This window comes from Rhincodon typus, chromosome 15 (assembly GCF_021869965.1).
Source record: "Rhincodon typus isolate 14 chromosome 15, sRhiTyp1.1, whole genome shotgun sequence".
NCBI classification, from domain to species: Eukaryota; Metazoa; Chordata; class Chondrichthyes; order Orectolobiformes; family Rhincodontidae; genus Rhincodon; species Rhincodon typus.
In genome coordinates this window covers 44,762,645-44,786,398 of record NC_063346.1, presented here as the reverse complement: position 1 = coordinate 44,786,398, position 23,754 = coordinate 44,762,645, and the positions used below count along the sequence as shown (strand labels likewise).

The following is a 23,754-nucleotide window of genomic DNA, read 5'->3' as shown; positions in this document are numbered from 1 at the left end:
ATTTCCCAACAGTATGTCGAGTTCTGCCCCTTCCAAAGTAGGACCCTCTATACATGCTTTCCCGAGCACATTTAACAAGTTCCATCTCATCTAAGCCCTTAACCTCCGGCAGTCCCAGTCTATGTTAGGAAAATTAAAATTCCTCCACTATGACAACCCTATTTCTCCTGCAAGTCTCTGCAATCTCCCTGCATATTTGTTCCTCTAATTCCCGTTGGCTATTTGGGGGCCTGTACTACAACCTCAATAACCAAACAGTAGTACAGAGAGAACACATTTCCTTAGAATGTACTAACAGTGAAAAGGTTACTCAGGGCAGACAATCACGAAATTTTATTTTTTGAATATTGGCAATGAGAATCAAACCGCTGAAAGTTCTAAGTACTTTGTTTCCTTATGCTATGAATCAAGCCAATAGAGATACTGAGAAATACTTGAGCAATTCAGTCACCGATGCTGACTTATGATACTATTAGTGTTCCAGAGGGGTTAATAAAAGTGAAAATACTAATTGGAAGTATATATGGATTATAGATTATAAGAGCAAGGAAGTCATGTTGGAACTGTACAGATTTTTGATTCGGCCACAGCTGGAGTGCTGTGTGCAGATCTGGTCACCACACTGGATTGTACTGGAGCAGGTGCAAAGGAGATTCATCAGGATATTGCTGAGGATGAAACGTTTCAGCTATGAAGAAAGATTGGATAAGCTTGGGTGGTTTTCTTTGGAGCAGAGAATGTTGAGGGGGTATACCTGATAGAGGTGTATAACATTGATGGGCATGGACAGGGATGAATAGAGAGCAGTTGTTCCCTTTAGTTGTGGGGTTAATAACAACAATAATTTTAAAATGAAAGGCAGGGGGTTTTAAGGGAATTTAAGGAAAATCTTTTTCACCCAGAAGGTGGTGGGGATCTCGAATGCAATGCATGTGTAGGTTGATAAGGCAGGAAACCTCACAACTTTTAACATGTACTTGGATGATCACATGAAGTGTCATAACATTTAATGCTTTGGGACTAGTGTCGGTAGTAGTGTACTTTTGACAGTACGGACTCGATGGACCGAAGGGCCTCTTCTGTACTTTACGGTTCTATGAGGTTACAAGCCAATTTCTTTATACAGATTGATGAAAGAATGGCTAGTAAGTGGAGACATTTTAGTGAAACAATTTCTGGGAGAAGGAATTGATTCTATTTTGGGAAGTGATCTGCCACGTGTAAGAATATTGGTCCCTCCAAATGTGGTGGAATAACCAGTAGAGGTAAAGGAAACTGAAATGTTGCAAGATGAACACCCTGGATGTTTGTAGGAACTTGCCCACAGATTTAGAGTCAAACAGCACAGAAACAGACCCTTCAGCCCAACTCGTCTGTGCTGGCAACATTTTCTAAACTGAACTAATCTCATTTGCCTGTGTTGGGCCTATATCCCTCTAAACCCTTCCTATCCATATACCTGTCCAAATGTCTTTTAAATGTTGTAACTGTATTTTCCTCTGGCAGCACATTCCAGGTATGTGCTACCTTCCGCGTGAAAAAGTTGTCCCTCAGGTCTGTTTTAAATCTTGCCCCTCTCAGCTTAAACCTATGCCCTTTAGCTGTGGACTCCCCTACCCTGGGGAAAAGACCTTGGCTATTCACCCCATCCATATCCCTTATGATTTTATAAACCTTGTAGTTGTCTAAATTGACTGACTTATGATCGCTCAGTGTATTCTTACACCCTTTTTTTAAACCAAAATGTAACATTTGTAAGTCTCCAGTCCTCTGGCATCAGCCCTGTATATAAGGAAGGTTGGAAAATTATGACCGGTACCTCTCCAATTCCCTCCCATACTTCCCTCATCTACCTGACAGTGCCTTTTGGCGAGAACCATCCAGTGTTCAAGTCACCAACCACACATGCATTTTTGTTTTAAAATGATAGAGCAACAAACAGTAACACGAGAGTCTGCAGAATTGACCTGGAAGGAGCACCAAGTATCAGTTCAATTTGTTGTTTCTGCTGGGGCATTGGGTTTTTATTTGCTGTTGAGATTTGTCCATGGAGTACTTTTTCAATAGAATGGATTTAAATTCATTGGCTTTAGTGCCACCTTCTTGAAATACTTCATAATGGTTTAGCTGTAGTATTCTTCTTAAAACAGCTACTTAATGTACAGCTATCATTCCTTGAGAAGCTTTCCATTGATTCAAACAAATATTTAATTATGACACATTTATGTATTTGGGCATATTCACATTTTTCATTAAGGAGCAAGATTGCTGCCCCAGGAAGGTAGCCAGACCATCACTAAAGATCAGAAGAAACACTGGTAGCAATGAAATAGTGCAAGAGATGTATTCATTTTATGTTTTCTCTTGTCAAAAAATACTTATTTGCTACTTTAATAGCTATTTTGAGCCAATCTTCAACTTAGTCTGGCCATGGTTAGATGTTAAACTTGGCTCAGAGGAGGCACTCTCCTATAGCTGACACGGTTTGGCTTCCAAACCTAATTCACCAATCTGAGCACAAAATCTAGGCTGATATTTTGGTGCACAGTGAAGGATTACTTCAGTGTCTGATATGCTCTTTGCATCACTGCTACTGTATTCTGAATATGTGTCCTCTTTTTGTTTTCTAAATGCAGAGTAAAGAGGCAAAGTGGATTAGGTAGCATTCTTGGAAAGATTGGGGGAAAGAAACAAAAGTTGAGCACCCTGGAAAAGTCGAAGATCGACTGGGAAGCATTCAAAGAAAAGGAAGGGATTGGTGATGAGCTTGCAATCTACAACCGAGGAAAAGAAGGGTGAGTGCTGAAAATAAGTTCCAAATGGAAAGTGACCTAATTTCTCAAACAAGAAAAAGATAACAGCACACTTGCTGTGCTCAAACACCTTGATTGGCTGCCAAGTATTTCCAAGTTCAGACGCACCATCAAGCTCGTATCAATTGTTGTGTTTCTTAATACACACACACACACACACACACACACACACACACACACACACACACACACACACACACACACACACACGTATGGTGTATGTTATTAAAGCAGTTCAGCAAAGATGCTCGAATTTCTCTCACTCATTTAATTTATTCCAACTATAAAAGTCAATTGTTCAATCTAAGTTTCAACTTTACAGTACAAACACAACAACATAGCTAATTTGCGCTACTTTGATGTTATCTCCTGTAATGGTCACAGTAGATTCAAAATGAGAAGAGTTTGCTTAACACTTTCACTACAATATGATCAAATCCATTTTGTGTGTTCCTGTGTACTGTGAAATCTGGCACCTATTCTCAGACAGGGCCCGGGATATCACTTCACTGCAATACAGCCTTTTGGTCAGGATGCATTTGAGGAAATGTAAACAGCAAGGGCATGCTGATACTCTGTCTTTTTATTTCTGCTAAAAGAGAGGCTGCCGCACACAGAAAGCCTGTTATGTTCCCCCAAAGTTTTTCTCGGCGATCCATCGAGCTTTACTGTGACTTCTATGTTTTGCCTCTTTCAAAGTTCTAAGTTTCATTTTGAAGTGTTTTAACAATCATTGCAGCGGGAGGTAAAATGTCCATTTGATTTTGTTGAGGCTGCTCTGCAATTGTACAGGAATTCCAGCCACCTACCATGCCACTGCCAAGCAATGTTTGTGCATGTGTCTATTGCTGCGCCATCTAGTGATGGCATTCACCATAAACACGGCCATTGTAACACTCGGGCATGGGATGTACCATTGCTGGTTATATTTAATTCTGTCTAGTAGTGGAATCTGCCAGAAAATGTGTTAATAGGTCACTCAAAACGATTCAAGGGTGACTGAGTAACAGGTCAGGGGTCAGTTGGCCAGTCAGGGAGAAAGCCAAAGAGGAGGGCATGCATTTGAGTGTGCTGCTGTTAGCTCTATGAGGGTAGGGCTGATAGAAACCCCAGGAACCAATGAAGCTGAGAATGGAGGTAAAGAAACTGATAAGCAGTATTTGCTTGGTATAACCGAGAAAGATTGGGGTGCAGAGAAAGTCAGGAGCAAGAGAGGGTGGCTCCATGCAGATAAAGTACTTCTCTTATCTTGGAATAGCTGGAGATTCCTTTAAGTCCCAAGAGCTGCTTGGTGCAGCCGAGAATTGGGGTTCAAGGAAGCCCACAAGCGGCATTTATAGTTCAGTGCAGCTGGGAAATTGGAGTTTAGAGAAACCCAGGAACCATGCCAGCTTAGTGAGGCTAGTTATCTGCCAAATAACTGCAATTGTGTCATGAGCAGATGCTGGAGTGCAATCTCAAGAAACCAGGGAAGGGTAGTGCTTGGTAAAGAGATTGAAACAGTGGGAGGTGAACAATTTTTTGAGGCAGGTTTTCATCAGAGTAGCTTTTGAGTAAATTGAGGGAAAGTGAAGATTGGATGTCCTTTATGAAGGAGGCCAAGTCTTAATAAGATTTTATGATGCACAGAATGGTGAACATCTAGGGGAGTTGCTGAAAAGTCTGTGGGATCTGTTCTGACCACATCTGCTATTTGATGTGCTCTGTGCAATGTTTGAACACAGTTCATTAACCTATATTTACCTCATTTTAACTGTGGAAGTTACTGGATGAGTACGGTGTATATATATCGTATGTTATTTTACTTTTCTAACCTTGATTATTAAAGTTAAAGTTCACACAAGTTTGAGTTGCAATAATTTGTCAAATTTCTTTTTCATAAAATCTTTTCTAGTCAAATGATTAAAAAAAACCCCTAGCTTTATGAAGCTATGGCCAGCAATTATTTTAGACACAGGCTGATTGAAAGATATTGAAGCTGTCAAATATGATTGGAGCAAAATGAATCTTTACCCTACTTCCACATATGCGTATTGTTGTCTGTGTGTGTTGACAGCAATTTGAAGGATCACAATGAAATTAATTTAAACTTTATCTTGTTACAACAGCTGTATTATAGTTTGTTTTATTCAAACATTATTGCCATTTCATCACTCCTTAATGGAGAAAGTCTCCATCCACTGATGATTACATGATACCTGTTGCGACCAATACACTAGAACATCAGAGTCTCAACTAGAATACAAGACATAACCTTAACCAATATTCATGTTATTTAATCAAAATGTTCAAATATTTCTAGTTAATGGTCCATTCTATCCAATCTACAAAGATTAAGATACAGGTAAGATACAGGTGTATCAGAATGTTTTCACTGAACTGTTTTGTGCAGAAACAGCCATTGCATACATAGCTATATCCATTTAACATGATTGACGCTCACTTTCCCACTTGTTAGACCTATTTCTGTGCTTGTATCATGCTATCAGCAACAATGTATGTATTCTAATGCTGTCATGCTTCTTTTTAAAATACATGTTGAATACTGTGTTGAAAACAACAATGCTTGCTCCCTTAGTTAGCAGTATCCTTTATCCCTGTCCAAGTAAATACATTGGATGCAACTGCTCAATGTTATCTGCAGGGTTTACAGGTATATTCCATGACAAATGGCCAAACCCTCCCAAAGCATGAGTCAATGTTAATGGTCTTGGATATACAGAGGAGTGGGCTGCTGCAGTTCCAGTGTGCTGCACAGTGGCACAGCTACATTGGAGAACGTTGATACGTTCAATCATACCAAATACTGAAATGTCAAACAGGGATATAATTAACCAAAGAATGCTATTTTGTTCAGTAAAATCCATTTTCAATTTTTTTGCTTTCACAAGTATTAAAAAATCTTGTCGGGGCTGAGAACGATCTTCAAGTCTTCTTTCTGTATTAGTTGGTATGTTGACAATGAGACATGCACAGTCATAAGCCTCTTGTTTCTGACTTCAAGGCTGCTTTTGTTCTGCGATAAAAGGTGAAAATCTGATGGATTCAAATGACAAATTGTAAAAAGTTGAGCACAGATTTGACAGTTTTAAACTAGCTCTGGTGATCCTTAATTATCTCTTTTTAAACATAGTGAACCCTCGGTGGTGGGATGGCCACCTGACCTATTTCGCATGCCACCCCTCCCCCTTGCACATGTGCCAAAATCAAGGGCTTGTAAAATTTAGTCCCATGACTTGGACTTTACCAGAAGGAGCAACTGGAATCAAGAGATTAAAATTTACTGTGGTCGGGCACATCAGTGTTGGAGATGGTGGACTGGTCGAGCGAGTTGAAGGTTGCAGGGGGTTCACACAGAATGGAATACCAAAATACTCAAGACTGTTGGGAGTTTTGAAAGTTGAGGTTTCATGTCACTTGTGCATTTGTTCCCAGCGATGGATTCCAAAGGAATTGAAGTTACAAGCTGGCAGGAGAATGTGAATTGTGAATGATGCAAGGGAGTGATCAGTGATGGTCTTGTCAATAAAAAGGACATTGGAGTAGAAAGGCCACAGGTGATGGCGCCAATATTAGTGTAGCTATGAATAGGAGCAGAAGAGGGTTAAGGAGCATAGGAGGGTCATGGAGAAATTAAATGTCCTCATTTTTAAAATGAATATAATTTTTAATTGTTTTTTGGAACCAACAAAGTGTTTTTTTCTAAAATATGTTAGAGAGTTGCTGACTGCATATGATTCAGAGGGCCTGGGCAGCTGTTCATTGGGGACCAGTTTACCCACTTAAGTCAGTTTCTGATTGAGAAGCTAGTCAGCCACTGTGCCGTAAGATCATTTTGCCTTACATGTGACCACCAGGAAAATTCTGACACAGTGGGGCTGATCTACTCTGTAATTTATTTTCTCCCCATCTACGATTGACATGTATATTACCTCGATATATCTCCTGCACAGCTAAGGTGAGAGCAGAATTTCGTGATGATGGGGCTTTGAACTGAATCTATATCTGGCCACTTGATGAATGTCCTGTTGGTATGCAGTCAAACCATGGGTTAGCTCACTGTTATTTTTGCCTTGCTAAATGCTGTTGCTCTCAGGTGTTTCAGAAGATGTACTTTACACATTGTAAACTTAGCAACTTTTAATGAGTTTTATAAACCTTGATGCTCATCATTTAGTGTTGTTCAAACCTCATATATTGATAGAATTCCTAAAACCTTTCTGTATTTAATTCTGATATTCCTTGCTTCTGTGTGTTGAGGATCAGAACAGTACAAGGACAAGATACCAAGCTGTTGGTGGTAGAAAGGACTTTGACATTTTTACACAAAGCTTTGCCACAAATCTCTGGGATCTTTGCCTTGTTTCAAAAGGAAGTTCTGAGTTGTCTTGAAGGTTTTTTTTCATTATCTAAAGTAATTTTGACTTGTTTACCTTTTACAGTACCTGAAAGCCATGCCTCAGGCTTTATCTTTTAGAAATATATTTAATTTTAGATGAAAACATGCATCCTTATTATAGCTAGCAATGTTTGTACTGTGTTTTAGAAAATGAATGAAATTGTGCCTTCTGGCTGTTTGTAGTAAAAATAAAACTGTTTCATTTCCTGCATCTCACACTGAATTGGAGACAAATTTCCATTATTGGTCACTGATAAAGCAATCAATTGTTACTTTTGAGTGTTGTTACAAGGATTCTTTTTCTTGTCTTAAAGACACCATTTATAGTTTTTTTTTTCCCCTGGCTAGATGTGTTGAAAAGACTAGAACCCTCTATGTCCAATAACAATGCTTCAAATAAAGCAGGCTGCCAAGTAGATGAATTATTAGAGATTACACAATTTTGTGTTCTAGCAAATAGGATGAAAACAGACAGTCAGACTCCTGGTCAGTATGAAACACCCATCTCCTGTTGTTATATACCACCCTGAAGCTTTTCAAATGTTTCTGAGGTGAGGTATCCAAATGCAGTTGCCTGTTTTAAAGCAATAATTGCTGCTGACATGAACTAATTAAGTCTTCCTGGTGCCATCTTAGGTAAAAGGTACCTAGGTACAAAATCTTACATATACCGTAGAAAAATAAAGAATTAAAGGTAATAGTTCAACATTGTAGTCCTTCTTGTATGCTTAGCCATGCTGAGTTCACATTACCCACAAGGGTTTGATCTCCTCTGCTTTGGGCTTGATCTTCCCCCATGCTGGAGCCACCACAGATTCCTGGAGAACTCAGGCTGCCTGCTGTCACCGCTGCAGATCCCTTTGTTGTAACTTCTATGGACTTTAAACTCATTGTAGGCCTAGTCTGTTCTGAAAACCATATTTTTATGTGAGCGTTGGCCCAAGTGAATGTGTATATCTGTGTAAATAGTTCTGCATTACTCAGACTTCGCCAGAAAAATTGTAGCAATAAGTTTATCTTGTCCTTTGCTTAACCTAGGGAACCTGTCTGAGTATATTCTTCACAGCCTCAAAACAAATTGTGGGTCTCTTACAGAATTACAAAATACATCCCTCTTTAAATTCCGAAGCCAAAGCCTGTTAAGGGAGCCTTCAAGCAAGGAGTGGGTGAATTAGAGTGTTATTTTGTCCTTCCTCACCTGGTCATAAAAATGAATGTAGATAATGGCTCATTTTCTGTCAGAGATTATTGATAATGTGCAGGAAGTATTAGTGTACCATGTATTATTTGTGATTTTAGAATGCTGTTTAGTTCAGTAAAATGCCAGTCAATTTTTTTTACTTTCACAAGTGTTGAAAAATCTTCTCAGAGTTGAGAATGCTTTTCACGTCTTCTTTCTGTATGAGTTGGTATGTTGACAATGAGACATGCACAGTCATAAGCCTCTTGTCATGGAGCTGACTCTCACAAAGCAAAGTTTCTCCTAATTCTACACTAAACCTCACAAAGACCACTTAAAACTGCCTGTGTTAGGGTAGAAGTACACTGTTGAGTAAGAATAGTCAGCTCTTTATTGAGTCTGAATGTGTTTAATGGAGCTAGATGGTGTTTCATCCCCAGTGCTGGTATCCCTCACTGAAATTATAAAAAGTAGTTTTAAAATAATAGTTTAAATGTTTATTGGAATATTAATTAATGTAATTTTCTCTATTCCAAAATTACAGGAGAAAAGCCGAAAAATACAACTTAAAATTAAATTTAAATGATTTGAATATAATGGAAAGGGAGGTGAGAGGAAGATGACTTATAGTAGCAATCTCTTGCTGGTAAGGAGGCAGAGCAATCTCTCACTGTAATTACTGCAGCAAGCTGGTGTAAAATCGATTGGAATTTCTCATTAATACTGCTTGATCATATTGTGCTTGCTCTTGATTTTTAAGATTGTTGACCCTGAATGAAGTTAATGAACTACTGACAACACTGCGTGGGTGGAATTCCTATCAACCTCCACGAGTTTGCTTTATTTCTGTTGCTTAAGGCTGTTTTTACCGGATGCATAAGAGCTTTTGGTTGCAGAACTAAACTAATAAGCTATTTGCAAAATTAAGTTAATACATTATGATACATGAGATATTTCAAAGATTTCATTTTCATTTAAATTTGTTGCAACTTCAGGTATCTAAGTGAGGATCTTGGTCAATGCATTGTGCTAAGTTGAAATTACAGTTTGAACTTATGTACATTTTCAGATGCAGATCACCAAAGTGGGCAGTAATGCGCAGGTTGCTGTCCACTTGCTCAGTTGGGGAAGGGAAGAACAAAATATTGTAAAAGTACATTTGTGCACATTTAGCCCATGCTTTCTGTAAGCACAAAGCAGAATATCAGGATTGTCGCTTGGTAGTACACAACTTGAATATAACTGAGAAGACAGGCAACTGGCTGAATGTTTTTTGTCTTTGCTCTTATCAGGGCAAACACAAAAATGCTAAATTTCAAGTGATGAAGACACTTTATACTACAGGCTAAAAGAATGCTGATGGGTTGGCAATTCAAACCTGACTAAGACATTGCCATGGCAAAAACAATGGGAGCTCTCAGCTTCCCATGCATTAAATATACCTGAATTGAAATGTTGAAATCTGTGAGGCACCCTTATTTACTTAGATAACCAGGTGTAGAGCTGGATGAACACGGCAGGCCAAGCAGCATCAGAGGAGCAGGAAGGCTGACGTTTTGGGCCTAGACCCTTCTTCAGAAATGGGGGAGGGGAAGGGGGTTCTGAAATAAATAGGGAGAGAGGGGGAGGCGGATAGAAGATGGATAGAGGGGAAGATAGGTGGAGAGGAGACAGACCGGTCAAAGAGGTGGGGATGGAGCCAGTAAAGGTGAGTGTCGGTGGGGAGTGAGGGAGGAGATAGGTCAGTCCAGGGAGGACGGACAGGTCAAGGGGGAGGGATGAGGTTACCAGGTAGGGGATGGGGGTGGGGCTTGAGGTGGGAGGAGGGGATAGGTGGGAGGAAGGACAGATTAGGGAGGCGGGGACGAGCTGGACTGGTTTTGGGATGCGGTAGGGGAGGGGAGATTTTGAAGCTTGTGAAGTCCACATTGATACCATTGGGCTGCAGGGTTCCCAAGCGGAATATGGGTTGCTGTTCCTGCAACCTTAGGGTGGCATCGTTGTGGCACTGCAGGAGGCCCAGGATGGACATGTCGTCTGAGGAATGGGAGGGGGAGTTGAAATGGTTCGCGACTGGGAGGTGCAGTTGTTTATTGCGAACCAAGCGTAGGTGTTCTGCAAAGCGGTCCCCAAGCCTCCGCTTGGTTTCCCCAATGTATAGGAGGCCACAACGGGAACATTGGATGCAGTATACCACATTAGCAGATGTGCAGGTGAATATCTGCTTGATGTGGAAAGTCTTCTTGGGGCCTGGGATGGGGGTGAGGGGGGAGGTGTAGGGGCAGGTGTAGCACTTCCTGCGGTTGCAGGGAAAAGTGCCGGGTGTGGTGGGGCTGGAAGGGAGTGTGGAGCGGACAAGGGAGTCCCAGAGAGAGTGGTCCCTCCGGAAGGCAGATAAGGGTGGGGAGGGAAAAATGTCTTTGGTGGTGGGGTCGGATTGCAGATGGCGGAAGTGTCGGAGGATGATGCGTTGGATGCAGAGGTTGGTGGGGTGGTACGTGAGGATGAGGGGGATTCTGTTTTGGTTGTTATTGCGGGGAGGGGGTGTGAGGGATGAGTTGCGGGAAATGCAGGAGGCACGGTCAAGGGCGTTCTCGACCACTGCGGGGGGGAGGTTGCGGTATTTGAAAAACGAGGACATCTGGGATGTACGGGAGTGGAATGCCTCATCCTGGGAACAGATGCGGCGGAGGCTAAGGAATTGGAAATAGGGGATGGCATTTTTGCAGGAAGGTGGGTGGGAGGAGGTGTATTCTAGGTAGCTGTGGGAGTCGGTGGGCTTGAAATGGATATTGGTTTCTAGGTGGTTGCCAGAGATGGAGATAGAGAGGTCCAGGAAGGAGAGAGAAGTGTTGGAGATGGTCCAGGTGAACTTAAGGTTGGGGTGGAAGGTGTTGGTGAAGTGGATGAACTGTTTGAGCTCCTCGTGAGAGCACGAGGCAGTGCCGATACAGTCATCAATGTAACGGAGGAAAAGGTGGGGTTTAGGACCAGTGTAGCTACAGAACAGGGATTGTTCCACGTAATCTACAAAGAGGCAGGCATAGCTTGGGTCACCCCCTTTGTCTGTAGGAAGTGGGAGGAATTGAAAGAGAAGTTGAGGGTGAGGACGAGTTCGGCTAAGCGGATGAGGGTATCAGTAGAGGGGGACTGGTCGGGCCTGCGGGACAGGAAGAAGCAGAGGGCCTTTAGGCCATCTGCATGGGGAATGCAGGTGTAGAGGGACTGGACGTCCATGGTAAAGATGAGGTGTTTGGGACCAGGGAATTGGAAGTTTTGGAGGAGGTGGAGGGTGGGTGGTGTCACGGACATAGGTAGGGAGTTCCTGGACCAAGGGGGAGAAAATGGAGTCGAGATAGGTGGAAATAAGTTCAGTGGGGCAGGAGCAGGCGGAGACAATGGGTCGACCAGGGCAGTCAGGTTTGTGGATTTTGGGAAGGAGATAGAAGTGGGCGTGCGGGGTTGGGGAACAATGAGGTTGGAGGCTGTGGGTGGAAGGTCACCTGAGGTGATGAGATTGTGGATGGTTTGGGAGATGATGGTTTGGTGGTCGGGGGTGGGGTCATGATCAAGGAGATGGTAGGAGGAGGTGTCGGAGAGTTGGCGCCTGGCCTCGGCGATGTAGAGGTCAGTGCGCCATACTACAACTGCGCCTCCCTTGTCGCCGGATTTTATGGCGAGGTTGGGATTGGAGCGGAGGGCTGCACGTTCTGTGGGGGAGAGGTTGGAGTTGGTGAGAGGGGTGGAGAGGTTGCGGCGATTGATGTCTGGACGGCAGTTGGAGATGAAGAGGTTGAGGGAGGGTAGGAGGCCTTGGGATCGTGTCCAGGAGGAGGGGGTGTGTTGGAGGCAGGAGAAGGGATCAGTAGAGGGAGGGTTAGGCTCACGGTTGAAGAAGTAAGTGCGGAGGCGGAGACAGCGGAAAATCTGCTCTATGTCCAAACGTGAGCAGTATTCGTTGATGTGTGGGTGGAGGGGGACAAAGGTGAGCCCTTTACTGAGGACTGACCGTTCGTCCTCAGTAAGGGGGAGGTCTGGGGGGATAGTGAAGACCCGGCAGGACTGGGTGTTGCTGTCTCCTCTGGAGCTGCTGGCTGTGGAGGCGATGGGCGGAGCGACGTTGGTGTCGGTGGTGGGCCGTGCGGCGTCGGCGATGGGCGGAGTTGCGTCGGCATGGGCGGTGGGCGGAGTTGCGTTGGCCTCGGTGGTGGGCAGAGCGGGTAGGCGGCGGCAGCAGCGGTGATGGTAGGTGTGTCCTCAGTGTCTGTGGTGTTGGCCTCGGAAATGGAGGCGGTGGCATCAGCAGCGGTGTCGATGGCGTTTGCTGTCCCAGAAGTGGTGTACCCGGCGGCAGAGGAGGATGTGATGTCATCCGTGGGTGCTCCGATAGTGACCACCTGGCCAATGGTGGCGGGCACATTGTGGAGAAGGTCCTGGGTAGGATTGGGGATTTGGGGGGTGGAGGAAGCCAGTTTTGGGTGGTAGGTACCAGTAAGTTTACTGTACTTACGGTTTTTAGTGTCCAATTATGCTGAGTAGAATTGTGAGTTCAGGTTGTGGATCCTACGAAGACTCCGTGACTGCCTTGTCCGCTCCACACTCCCCTCCAGCCCCACTACACCCGGCACTTTTCCCTGCAACTGCAGGAAGTGCTACACCTGCTCCTACACCTCCCCCCTCACCCCCATCCCAGGCCCCAAGAAGACTTTCCACATCAAGCAGGTGTTCACCCGCACATCTGCTAATGTGGTATACTGCATCTGCTGTACCTGGTGTGGCTTCCTCTACATCGGGGAAACCAAGCGGAGGCTTGGGGACCGCTTTGCAGAACACCTACGCTTGGTTCGCAATGAACAACTGCACCTCCCAGTCGCGAACCATTTCAACTCCCCCTCCCATTCCTCAGACGACATGTCCATCCTGGGCCTCCTGCAGTGCCACAACGATGCCACCCGAAGGTTGCAGGAACAGCAACTCATATTCCGCTTGGGAACCCTGCAGCCCAATGGTATCAATGTGGACTTCACAAGCTTCAAAATCTCCCCTCCTCCTACCCCATCCCAAAACCAGCCCAGCTCGTCCCCACCTCCCAAACCTGTCCTTCCTCCCACCTATCCAGTCCTCCCACCTCAAGCCCCACCCCCATCCCCTACCTAGTAACCTCATCCCGCCCACTTGACCTGTCCGTCCTCCCTGGACTGACCTATCTCCTCCCTAACTCCCCACCGACACTCACCTTTACTGGCTCCATCCTCGCCTCTTTGACCTGTCTGTTTCCTCTCCACCTATCTTCTCCTTTTTCCATCTTCTATCCGCCTCCCCCTCTCTCCCTATTTATTTCAGAACCCCCTTCCCCTCCCCCATTTCTGAAGAAGGGTCTCGGCCTGAAACGTCAGCCTTCCTGCTCCTCTGATGCTGCTTGGCCTGCCGTGTTCATCCAGCTCTACACCTTGTTATCTCAGATTCTCCAGCATCTGCAGTTCCTACTAACCCTCATTTACTTATTCCTCCAACTAAGGTTTTGAAGTGGGCTAATTTGGGTAAATTGTATGGTGGCATTCCACCCTGCTGGTATCTGCACCAGGTCAATATTTTCCATAAGACATTGTCATTTCTTCTCCTCCCCTTCCATCCAATATTAGTCTCTGTAAAGTTGCAACATGATATTTGCCACCAATCTTCCTGGAACCATCACTTTAGATTCTTTCACTGGAACATTCTCCTGCTCACCTGTTATTTCCCTGAAAACTCAGCACTTTGTTTCCAGTCTTATTGTTGTTTGATATCTCCACTATTGGGCCAATTTATTTCCCATTTTGATCTCAGAATTTAAGAGCTTGAAGTTTCATAACATAAATATGCATTAAAACAGCTTAATATATTTATAACATTAAAAGGTGCATAATTCCTGTCTTTGGCATCAGCAAAGTGCTCCTATAAATGTCCTTTAACTGAACATAAAATGTCTGTTAAGTGAACATAAAGAAACACCTACTTGACAGTAGAGAAATAAAAATCCTTTCGCAAAAAAAGAAATTTTAAAAATAAGAAACAATTTCTGAGCTGCAAAGTTTTCCATGAACATTTAAATACTTTGTTTTTCTTCCTGGTATATTTTTATGTTCCTGTAAACAAATCTAAATTAAAATACATTCCTGTGTTTATCCAAGAACTTGAAAGCTTTGTGACATTAGTTGTTTATGTGTAGAAATCCTGCTGTTTACTTGCCAAGAGGGAAGTATTTCCTGTGGTCTTTCTTGTGACCAGAACTTTCATCCATCCCTCTTCGCTTACATACTCCTAATTAACTGCCCAGAAGTCGTCTTTGGAAGTTTATCATATTTTAGGGCACCACCTTCAGGACCGATATGATTGGATGCTGTTTAGATATTCAGGGACAGCAGTTTCAGTTTGAGAGTTTTTTTTAAGTTCTGTTGATAAGCTGTGCATGGACCATCACCCTGAGATCTCGTGCCCTGCAGCACTACATGTACAGGCAATACAACTGTTCAAACAGAGAAACACATCATAATTCCTTTTGTTTTCTAATGAAGAATGCAAATACACACAAATTGTGATTTATAACAATATGAAAAATGAAATGAGATTGATTTGGCAAGCCTTAAGGTAAAGAGTGTGCTGCAATTTGCATTGATGATAATCCCTTCTACAATACATATTTTTAATCAATGGTCTTCCTCCTGAAGTCATTGACTCTGACTTGCTAAACAGTCCTTTTACCATTCAGCCTCTTACCAAAGTGATCATTCTTCTTTGTAGTTGATTATGTTACAAGCCCTCATGATGAATGACTTTTTGAAAAATCTTTGAATTGCCGGTGAATGAAAATGCCAGTCAAAATGTAAAAGTTTTACTGTTACAAACCAGCTAACATCAACATGATTCAAATATAATTTACAAGCAAAGGGTATTTCAAAGGTAGTAAATTTCAATTTCAATAGTTAGTATCCCTGGAGTTTTCCCGCTCAGACCCCTTCATACAGTCTAGTGATTTTGGCAACACTGAACAATGGTAGTGGGTCTTGTCCAGCCCATAATCCCTTGTCTTCAGGTACAGCTTCTCTGTTCTCAGAGACTTCCTTCAGAAGGATTTGTTGAAAACTACCAAACAGAAAACATTTGGATTTGGAGACAACCTTCCTTGTTTATTTTCACACAAATTGTGTGTTCTGAACTGCCAAATAGAAACAAGCTGAAACCTAACACCACTGCAATTAGCTTTTTATTTACCCTTTGCTTTTTAGCTGTTCAAACTCATGGTGACCCCAGGTCCCTAAAATAAAAGTTGTAATCAACCTATTTAGACATGTTATGATACAATCCTGGATCAGCTGGGACTTCAACCTTGACCTTTTGCCCAGCAATGGGGTCATTGCCACTATACCACCAGACCCTCAGCTCTGTAATGATGTCATATTCAGGAAACCAATTAACCCATTTTCAGAATACTGCCAATTCAACCTTGGTCCTGAAGGGGGCCACACAAAAAAAAACAGGCTTTTTCCAAAGCACATGGGCCATCCTAGTTATTGGAAGGCTATTGAACTGTGCAGTCATCACAGCCAAATGCAGATATGCCCTGAGCTAATTACACAAAGTCAGGCACAACCTTTCTGGTGCCCTTTCCCACTGTCTGTCCTTAATTTCAACAGAAGGTAGATTATTCCTTCTATCAGAATTTTTTTGGAAACAATCCATAAAAGTTGCCTTTGGTTGTTCCATTAACTAATGAAAGATGCCACATCATCATAGTAATATGTAATGACTTGTACCTTGAACAATGTGGCTGTAATCTTGCAACTTGTTTCAAATGGGCAATAGAAGTGCATGACAGCACTTAACCCATGCAGTACTATATAATTTCAATATTAATCTGTTTGTCAGATCTTTTCTGATCTAATTAATGCTGTTGGTTATGGCTTCTCGCCTGTGGTGATTTATCCTTGTGACTGAAGATCACTGTTTCCTGCACCTTGGAGTTTTGTGTTAACTGTTGTGACTCTTTGGGATTTCAACCAAGGCAAGCTACCAGTATTGAAACAGCTGCTCCTGTGTTGAGTTTAAATTCTGTTTCAAAGTCTCGTGCCTTCACATTGTTGGTCCAGAGTCTGTTTTGCCCCTCTTTGGCTTCTTGAAGGAATGTTGCCTTCATTTTTTCTTCTTTATCTATAACATTTCTTGGACTTTTTTCCTTTTGCAGGATCCTTTCTTTGTTTTTTGAGGTGATGAAAGTGCTTTTCTTGCTGTTAACTTACAGTATTTTCTAATTTGGTCCAACTGACCACCTTTATATCATTCAGCTCTCCCTGCTAGACATTTATGTTTGTGGTTCTGTTTGGAGCTATATGTTATACAATATGATTGGTGAGGATTCCCGTTCTTACAATGTTTGGGCAGGTTTTTGGGTGGGTGACAGTGCAATATTGGGCTTAATAATCTGACTATGTTACAGGAATCCTCATGCTTCCTTGCAATACTGACCAATTTTGAATCCTGATTTCTGCCTGTATGGTGAATCGGAGTATCTCATCCACTGTGGTGTGTTCCTTGGATTGAAGAAAGTCTAATCCTGTAACTTCTTATACTTGCATCGACACGTTCTTTATTTTGTACTTTAAGTCAATACTTCTGTCTGCACATTGAGATACCAGTCCAGAGTATCTGTAGGTTGTAAAGTGCCTGTATACTCTGTCTCTGAGGCTACTTGCTCCTTATCATGAAGTAGGGCTCTTCCATTCCTTCTTTACTGTAACTCTCCTTTATTTACACTTGTAGGTTTTGAAATTCAACTTGTTAGTGTATTATCGAATACCACTACCTTCGCATGTTCATGCCAGACTCATGTCATCTTGTTTACATTTGGTTCATGTAGTTAAGCACACCATCATGATTTACATGAATCTCATTGTACCAAATTCCGTGAAACTGATATCCCTGGACTAGGAGAGAGAAAAGTAAGTCATGGTTCCTATTCTGTTTTATTACACTCACTAAAGAGCATGCGCATAGTCTAACTTTCCACAACATTGGAAACTAACCTGCTGCACTTGAAGCCTCGGATTGTGTATGAGGAATAGCAATGTGGGTTAGTTTTGGAAGTTTGCTGGTGTTCAAAGTATTGTACTGCAGTGTGGACCATTGTCTTTGGATATGGAGCAAAGGAAATTTGGAAAAAGTAAACTACAGTTGATGAAGAACAAATAGGCATCTGCATAGCAGTTGTTTGACCTTTTTAAATTGATATTTAAATAAAAGTATGATGCAATGTCCAGAAGATGTCTGTGTATCCTGCAAGTCTAGTTTTACGGGAAATGTGCAGAGATAATTAGAAATAAACCAGCTCCTTCCTGCCACGGGTCAGGTTATTAATGGCCTATGTGATTAACGGTTGACAACACAGTCAAATGTTTTGCCTAAACACTACTATTTTGATTACCTTTGCCCTGTACCAGACATTCTGCTACACAAGGCTTCACTATTCACCATGGTTTATGAATGTTTTTAAGTTTATGTACACTATTTTGATTTGGTAGAACGAGGATGTGTGAATATCAGTCGAGACAAACTACCATAATCATGAAATGCGTTCTCAAGCAATTGGATCAGGGAAGCTACCAACAGTTTGCTAGCTGCTTAATGAAAAGCTTAGTAAGAGAGCAAAATAAAATCTGTTACGGATGCACAAGTCCCATATCAGAAGAAGATGCTAGAAGCATGAAAGACTTGGACTATGAATGCAAATGAGTCTTCGTATGTGGTTGCAAACTTTGCAGAATTTTTAAATTTTAAATACACAATTTCAGTCTGTTTACAACAGTTCAGTCAAGGTTAGCTTTCTGCCTTCCAGTTATTGCTCCCAATGCACAATTTGTACCTCATTTTCACTGAGCAAATCTTTCACAGCTACCACAATTCCAGGTGGAATGCGCTGATACCATTTAAGCTTGAACCTGCATCGCATTACTTCTTAACGTTTTTACTGTCCTTTTCAAACTAAAGCCAATATGTGGCAGAAATGGTCAATGCCTTGTTTATATGGTAATACCATTGAATTTCAAGGAGAGCTGGTTGGATTCTCTCTCACATGATATGGTCATTGCCTGGCACTTGTGTGATCTACATGTGTGATTTACATATATTTTAAGAGCAGTTATTTTAGAGTTTGAATTTGAACTAGTGGCATGTGAATTTGGCCCATGTCTATGAAGAGGTTATTAATGTGTGAGTATTTCTGTAGACAGGGTGATTTATTTTAAATGAGAGAGACTTCTGAGATGGTAATGGTTATTGTTTACATTGGAGAATTTTATCAGAAAACAGAATAAACAGTGCTGTGCATTAGGCTTCAGCTAAAAAAATTCTGGATTTTTTAGATTTAGGGGAAAACATCCATGGCCTGAAGAAAGCACTTTTGGTGGGCCAGTTTTGCAGTATTATTAACTGAAGCTGGATGTCTGAGATATTTGTCTCTGAAGGAAGAGGACCATTTAGAAGTATTAAGGTATAGTGTAAATTTAGTTTTAAAGTTGCAGTCCAGAAGTGGTTGGTTAAAATCCTGAAGTGGTTATTTGAAGCAGAGAAAATTTAAGCTCTGGTATATGAAGGCTCAAGGACGAAGCTATTAGATTCTCAATGCAGAGGAATTGAAGCTACAGGTAAAATTAGCCCTTGCAGATAGGAATTCTGTCTAGTATGAGACTGCAAAGGAGCGCTTTTAAGTTTAATGAGATTGTATTTTACCATAGGTTTCAACACCTTTAAAATTATGTTATGTAAATACTTTGGTTTATTCTACTTCTTCATTTCTTTTCATAATAAACTTCTGTTTTATTGTTGATGCCAAATCTTCTTCTTCTTGTGTTTGTTTTTTGATAAAAGGCCACCTCATTAAAACAAAAAAGAAAGTATGATCTAACAAGCCAGATTTCATTCTGGGTTCTGACTTGTCCAGGATTAACACCAACTGTGATCATAACACTTGTGTGGCTTGAAAGCTACTTGTCACTTATCAGACCCAACTGAATATTGCGCAGGTCTTACTGCATGCAGGTCCAGACTGCTTTAGTATCTGAATGGTAATGAACGTTGTTTGTGCAACTGAAGATATTTGGGCCTAGAATATGGCACTGAGGAACTCCTACAGTGACATTCTGGGGTGACTTGATTGACCTGTAACAACTTCAGTCATCTTCATTTGTGTTAAGTATGGCACTAACCAGTGGTAAATTTTCCTCTGATTTTAATTGACATTAATTTTGCTATGGTCCATCAAGGCACCGTTTAGTGTAACATCAATGTCAAGGGCGGTCACTCTTGCTTTACTTTTTTTGCATATTCATAGGAAATGGTCTTCACTGGCTGGGCAAACATTTTGAGACTGTGGTGGTGAGCTGCCTCCCTGAACTGCTGCAGTCCATTTGTAGGTAACCTAACAGTGTTAGGGAGGAAGTTTCAGGATTTTGACCTGGTGATACTGAAGAAACAGCGATCTAGTTCCAAGTCAAGATATTGTATGACTTGGAAGTCATGTTCCCATGTATCTATTTCCCTTGTCCTTCTAGATGGTGGTAGTTGTAAGTTGGAAGGTTCTGTCCAAGGAGGCTTGGTGAATTTCATCTGTGCATCTTTAAGATGGTACATGCCGCTCTGACTGTGTGACAGTTGGAGGGAGTGAATGTTTGTGCATGTGAATTCACCTCTGTGTTGGACTAAAGTTGTGTTGACGTCTTGATCTAAGTGACCCTGGTAGAGTCCAAATTGACCATCTTGAGTAGGCTATTGCTGAGAAAGTGTTGCTTGGTAACATTGCCCAAGACACTGCCCATCCCTTTGCTGTTTCAGTGTAGGCTGATGGGTGCTAATTCTGATGGCTGCCACTCAGCAGTGAGTCTGTACTAATCTGTTAAGACAGTTGATTTATAATTCACTGAATAATTACAATTAACTTATCCCTCTGTTTTATCCTCCATCAATCTCTGAGGTAAATCAGAGTGCCTCTTGTTGGCAAAAACAAACCTCATGCAGTTGGGTGAATAGATCTCTACATTCTTCAAAATTTTGGGAGTGGGTGTGAACATTGGAATGGAAGAAAAAGTTTCCCATATATTCTAAGATATTATTTTTACTGTACACAGGCCTCATTAATGCATACTAAATGATTTGCGTTCACTGTGATTAGCCCCATGTCTAATTTCCTATGGTGTCTCAGTTACAGCCATTGATTCACTAACTGTCGATATAAAACCACCATTGGTTGGTCTACAGGCCTGTTACTAAAAAAAAATCCATTTATGTAAGAGTTACATTTCAGTTGACCATGCAAGTAATTTGAGGAACCCTAATGACAGGATGAAAATGTAGAACAAAAGCTTTGGGTTTTATCTCTGAATGGGAGTTTCACTGATGAGATAGATAGCAGAGGATGTTGTTTGTGAATGTTTGAGAGGAAATAGCTGGGGCCTTAACAGATATCTTTGCAGCATCCTTGAGCCCGGGTGAGTTTCCAGAGGACTGGAGAATTGCTAATGTTGTCTCCTTGTTTAAGAAGGGTAGCAAGGATAATCCAGGTAATTATAGACCGGTGAGCCTGACGTCAGTGGTGGGGAAGCTGCTGGAGAAGATACTGAGGGATAGGATCTATTTACATTTGGAAGAAAATGGGCTTATTAGTGATAGGCAGCATGGTTTTGTGCAGGGAAGGTCATATCTTACCAACTTGATAGAATTCTTTGAGGAAGTGACAAAGTTGATAGATGAGGGAAGGGCTGTAGATGTCATATACATGGACTTCAGTAAGGCATTTGATAAGGTTCCCCATGGTAGGCTGATGGAGAAAGTGAAGTCGCATGGCGTCCAGGGTGTACTAGCTAGATGGATAGAGAACTGGCTGGGCAACAGGAGAGAGGGAGTTGTAGTGGAAGGGAGTTTCTCAAAATGGAGAACTGTGACCATTGGTGTTCCATAGGGATCCGTGTTGGGACCACTGTTTGTGATATACATAAATGATCTGGAGGAAGCTATAGATGGTCTGATTAGCAAGTTTGCAGATGACACTAAGATTGGTGGAGTAGCAGATAGTGAAGGGGACTGTCAGAGAATGCAGCGGAATATAGATAGATTGGAGAGTTGGGCGGAGAAATGGCAGATGGAGTTCAATCCAGGCAAATGCGAGGTGATGCATTTTGGAAGATCCAATTCAAGAGCGAACTATACAGAGAGATCTGGGTGTTCAGGTCCATTGTACCCTGAAGGTGGCAACGCAGGTTGATAGAATGGTCAAGAAGGCATTCGGCATGCTTTCATTCATCGGACGGGGTATTGAGTACAAGAGTTGGCAGGTCATGTTACAGTTGTAGTGGACTTTGGTTCAATCACATTTGGAATATGGCGTACAGTTCTGGTCGCCACATTACCAAAAGGATGTGGATGCTTTGGAGAGGGTGCAGAGGAGGTTCACCAGGATGTTGCCTGGTATGGAGGGTGCTAGCTATGAAGAGAGGTTGAGTTGATTAGGATTATTTACATTAGAAAGACGGAGGTTGAGGGGGGACCTGATTGAGCTCTACAAAATCATGAGAGGTATAGACAGGGTGGATAGCAAGAAGCTTTTTCCCAGAGTGGGGGACTCAGTTACTAGGGGTCATGATTTCAAGGTGAGAGGGGAAAAGCTTAAGGGAGATATGCGTGGAAAGTTCTTTACATAGAGGGTGGTGGGTGCCTGGAACGTGTTGCCCGCGGAGGTGGTAGAGGCAGGCACGATAGCGTCATTTAAGATGTATCTAGACAGATACATGAATGGGCAGGGAGCAGAGCGATACAGATCCTTGGAAAATAGGTGACAGGTTTAGATAGAGGTACTGGATCGGCACAGGCTTGGAAGGCCGAAGGGCCTGTTCCTGTGCTGTAATTTTCTTTGTTCTTTGTTGAGCACCATGCTTTGCAAATATATTGTTAACTTTTTAACATGTTTTGAGTCCTGCATTTGATGTATATCGATTAGGTAATCCTTTTGTTGGAGGCCTTTTATACCAGTTGATTTGGTACTCTCCTTCAGTCATGAAAACACGTTGTTACCTCACTACCTACTGAGTGGCAATTTCAGTCAATAGATATATCTATTGCGCAGAATCTTTATTGGGGGGGGCCACCCTGTTTTTCAGTAGTAGTTACTTTGCTGACATGTGCATTCTTTAGCAGGGGTTTCATCCTCTGTTTGGTAAAGGTGACCATATTAGGTTTTCCACTAGTTACCTTCAGCCTAGGAGTCAGCACCTTCTCAAAAAATCTTGTAGTTTTCCTTGAGTACACTACCATTTTCAGCTGCTGCAATCAGAAATCAACATACTACCACCCCACCCTGCCAAAATATGGGATCACAACATGTGTCTAGGAAGCTGAAACAAATTAATTCATTGAGCTAACCATGTAGGTGCCTTTTTTTTTGGGGAGCAGGAGAAATTCTGATTGAAAAAAGCTGACCTTGCATGGTCACTGCTGCTTAGAATACCAATTCAATGTAAGGGAGAAAATTACTAATGACCTTGCAGGAAGGAAGGAGCACTGATTTCAAACATCCAATAGTGATGACTGTGCAGGGTAAATAACCAGATACAATGGAAACTATCTGAACATTAAAAAGGACAAGAGGAGCGAGGGGAACAATATAAAAAGGGAAGCAACAGCAGTGCCCTCATTTCAAATCTCAATTAAAATTCTTTTATTACTTGTATAATTTGGTTTGCAGTTTTCAGTAGACCATAAAAATTAGTTTGACATTTTAATCAGATGCAGTTAATTTACATTATATTCAGTAGGTTAATTGATGTTAAACCCTATGCTGCTCTTTGAGTCTTGAAAGACCTTTACCAGTTTCACAGCTTTTCTATCGAATTTCTACGCAAAATTGTGTTTTCAGAATGGTAATTGGATTCTGAAGTAGGATTTAGAATATTCCTTAATGCATTTCCTGGAATAAACTACGGCAAAAGATTACATTTTGGATCTTGTTTCTTTTCGTAAAAAGAAGATCAAGCACAGTGTCAGTCCTTTAAAGTGTTTGAAATAGAACGGCCTGCAGCAAAAAATGCTTTTACAAAGATGCAGCTGCTGCTCTTCATCAGATTGCAAAACAGGTTTTGCTTCGATGTGTCTGTATCTTCCTTCAGCCAATTTGATACTCAAAATAGTTTTGCTGCGAATGCATGTTGTGTGATATAATGAGATGAATTGGAGCAGCTCAATAAAAAACAAATGGATTTTGAAATTAGCATCCTTATTAACTCTGCTTGTCAGAAGAATGTGTTACTATATCATTTACCCATCTGAGTTTTGCCTGATGGGAA

The 23,754-nt window shown here is 41.9% G+C and overlaps 1 protein-coding gene across 6 annotated transcripts in view; it reads left to right on the top strand.

The window, feature by feature from the left end:
- The window catches only part of cfdp1 (craniofacial development protein 1), a 176,052-nt gene that overhangs the window by 139,327 nt on the left and 12,971 nt on the right, over positions 1-23,754 (top strand). For all 6 annotated transcript variants that reach the window (XM_048605873.1, XM_048605868.1, XM_048605867.1 and 3 more), the window contains one exon: positions 2,637-2,795. In XM_048605873.1, coding sequence (XP_048461830.1) covers positions 2,637-2,795 — 159 coding nt within the window. The remainder of the gene's footprint in view (positions 1-2,636; positions 2,796-23,754) is intronic.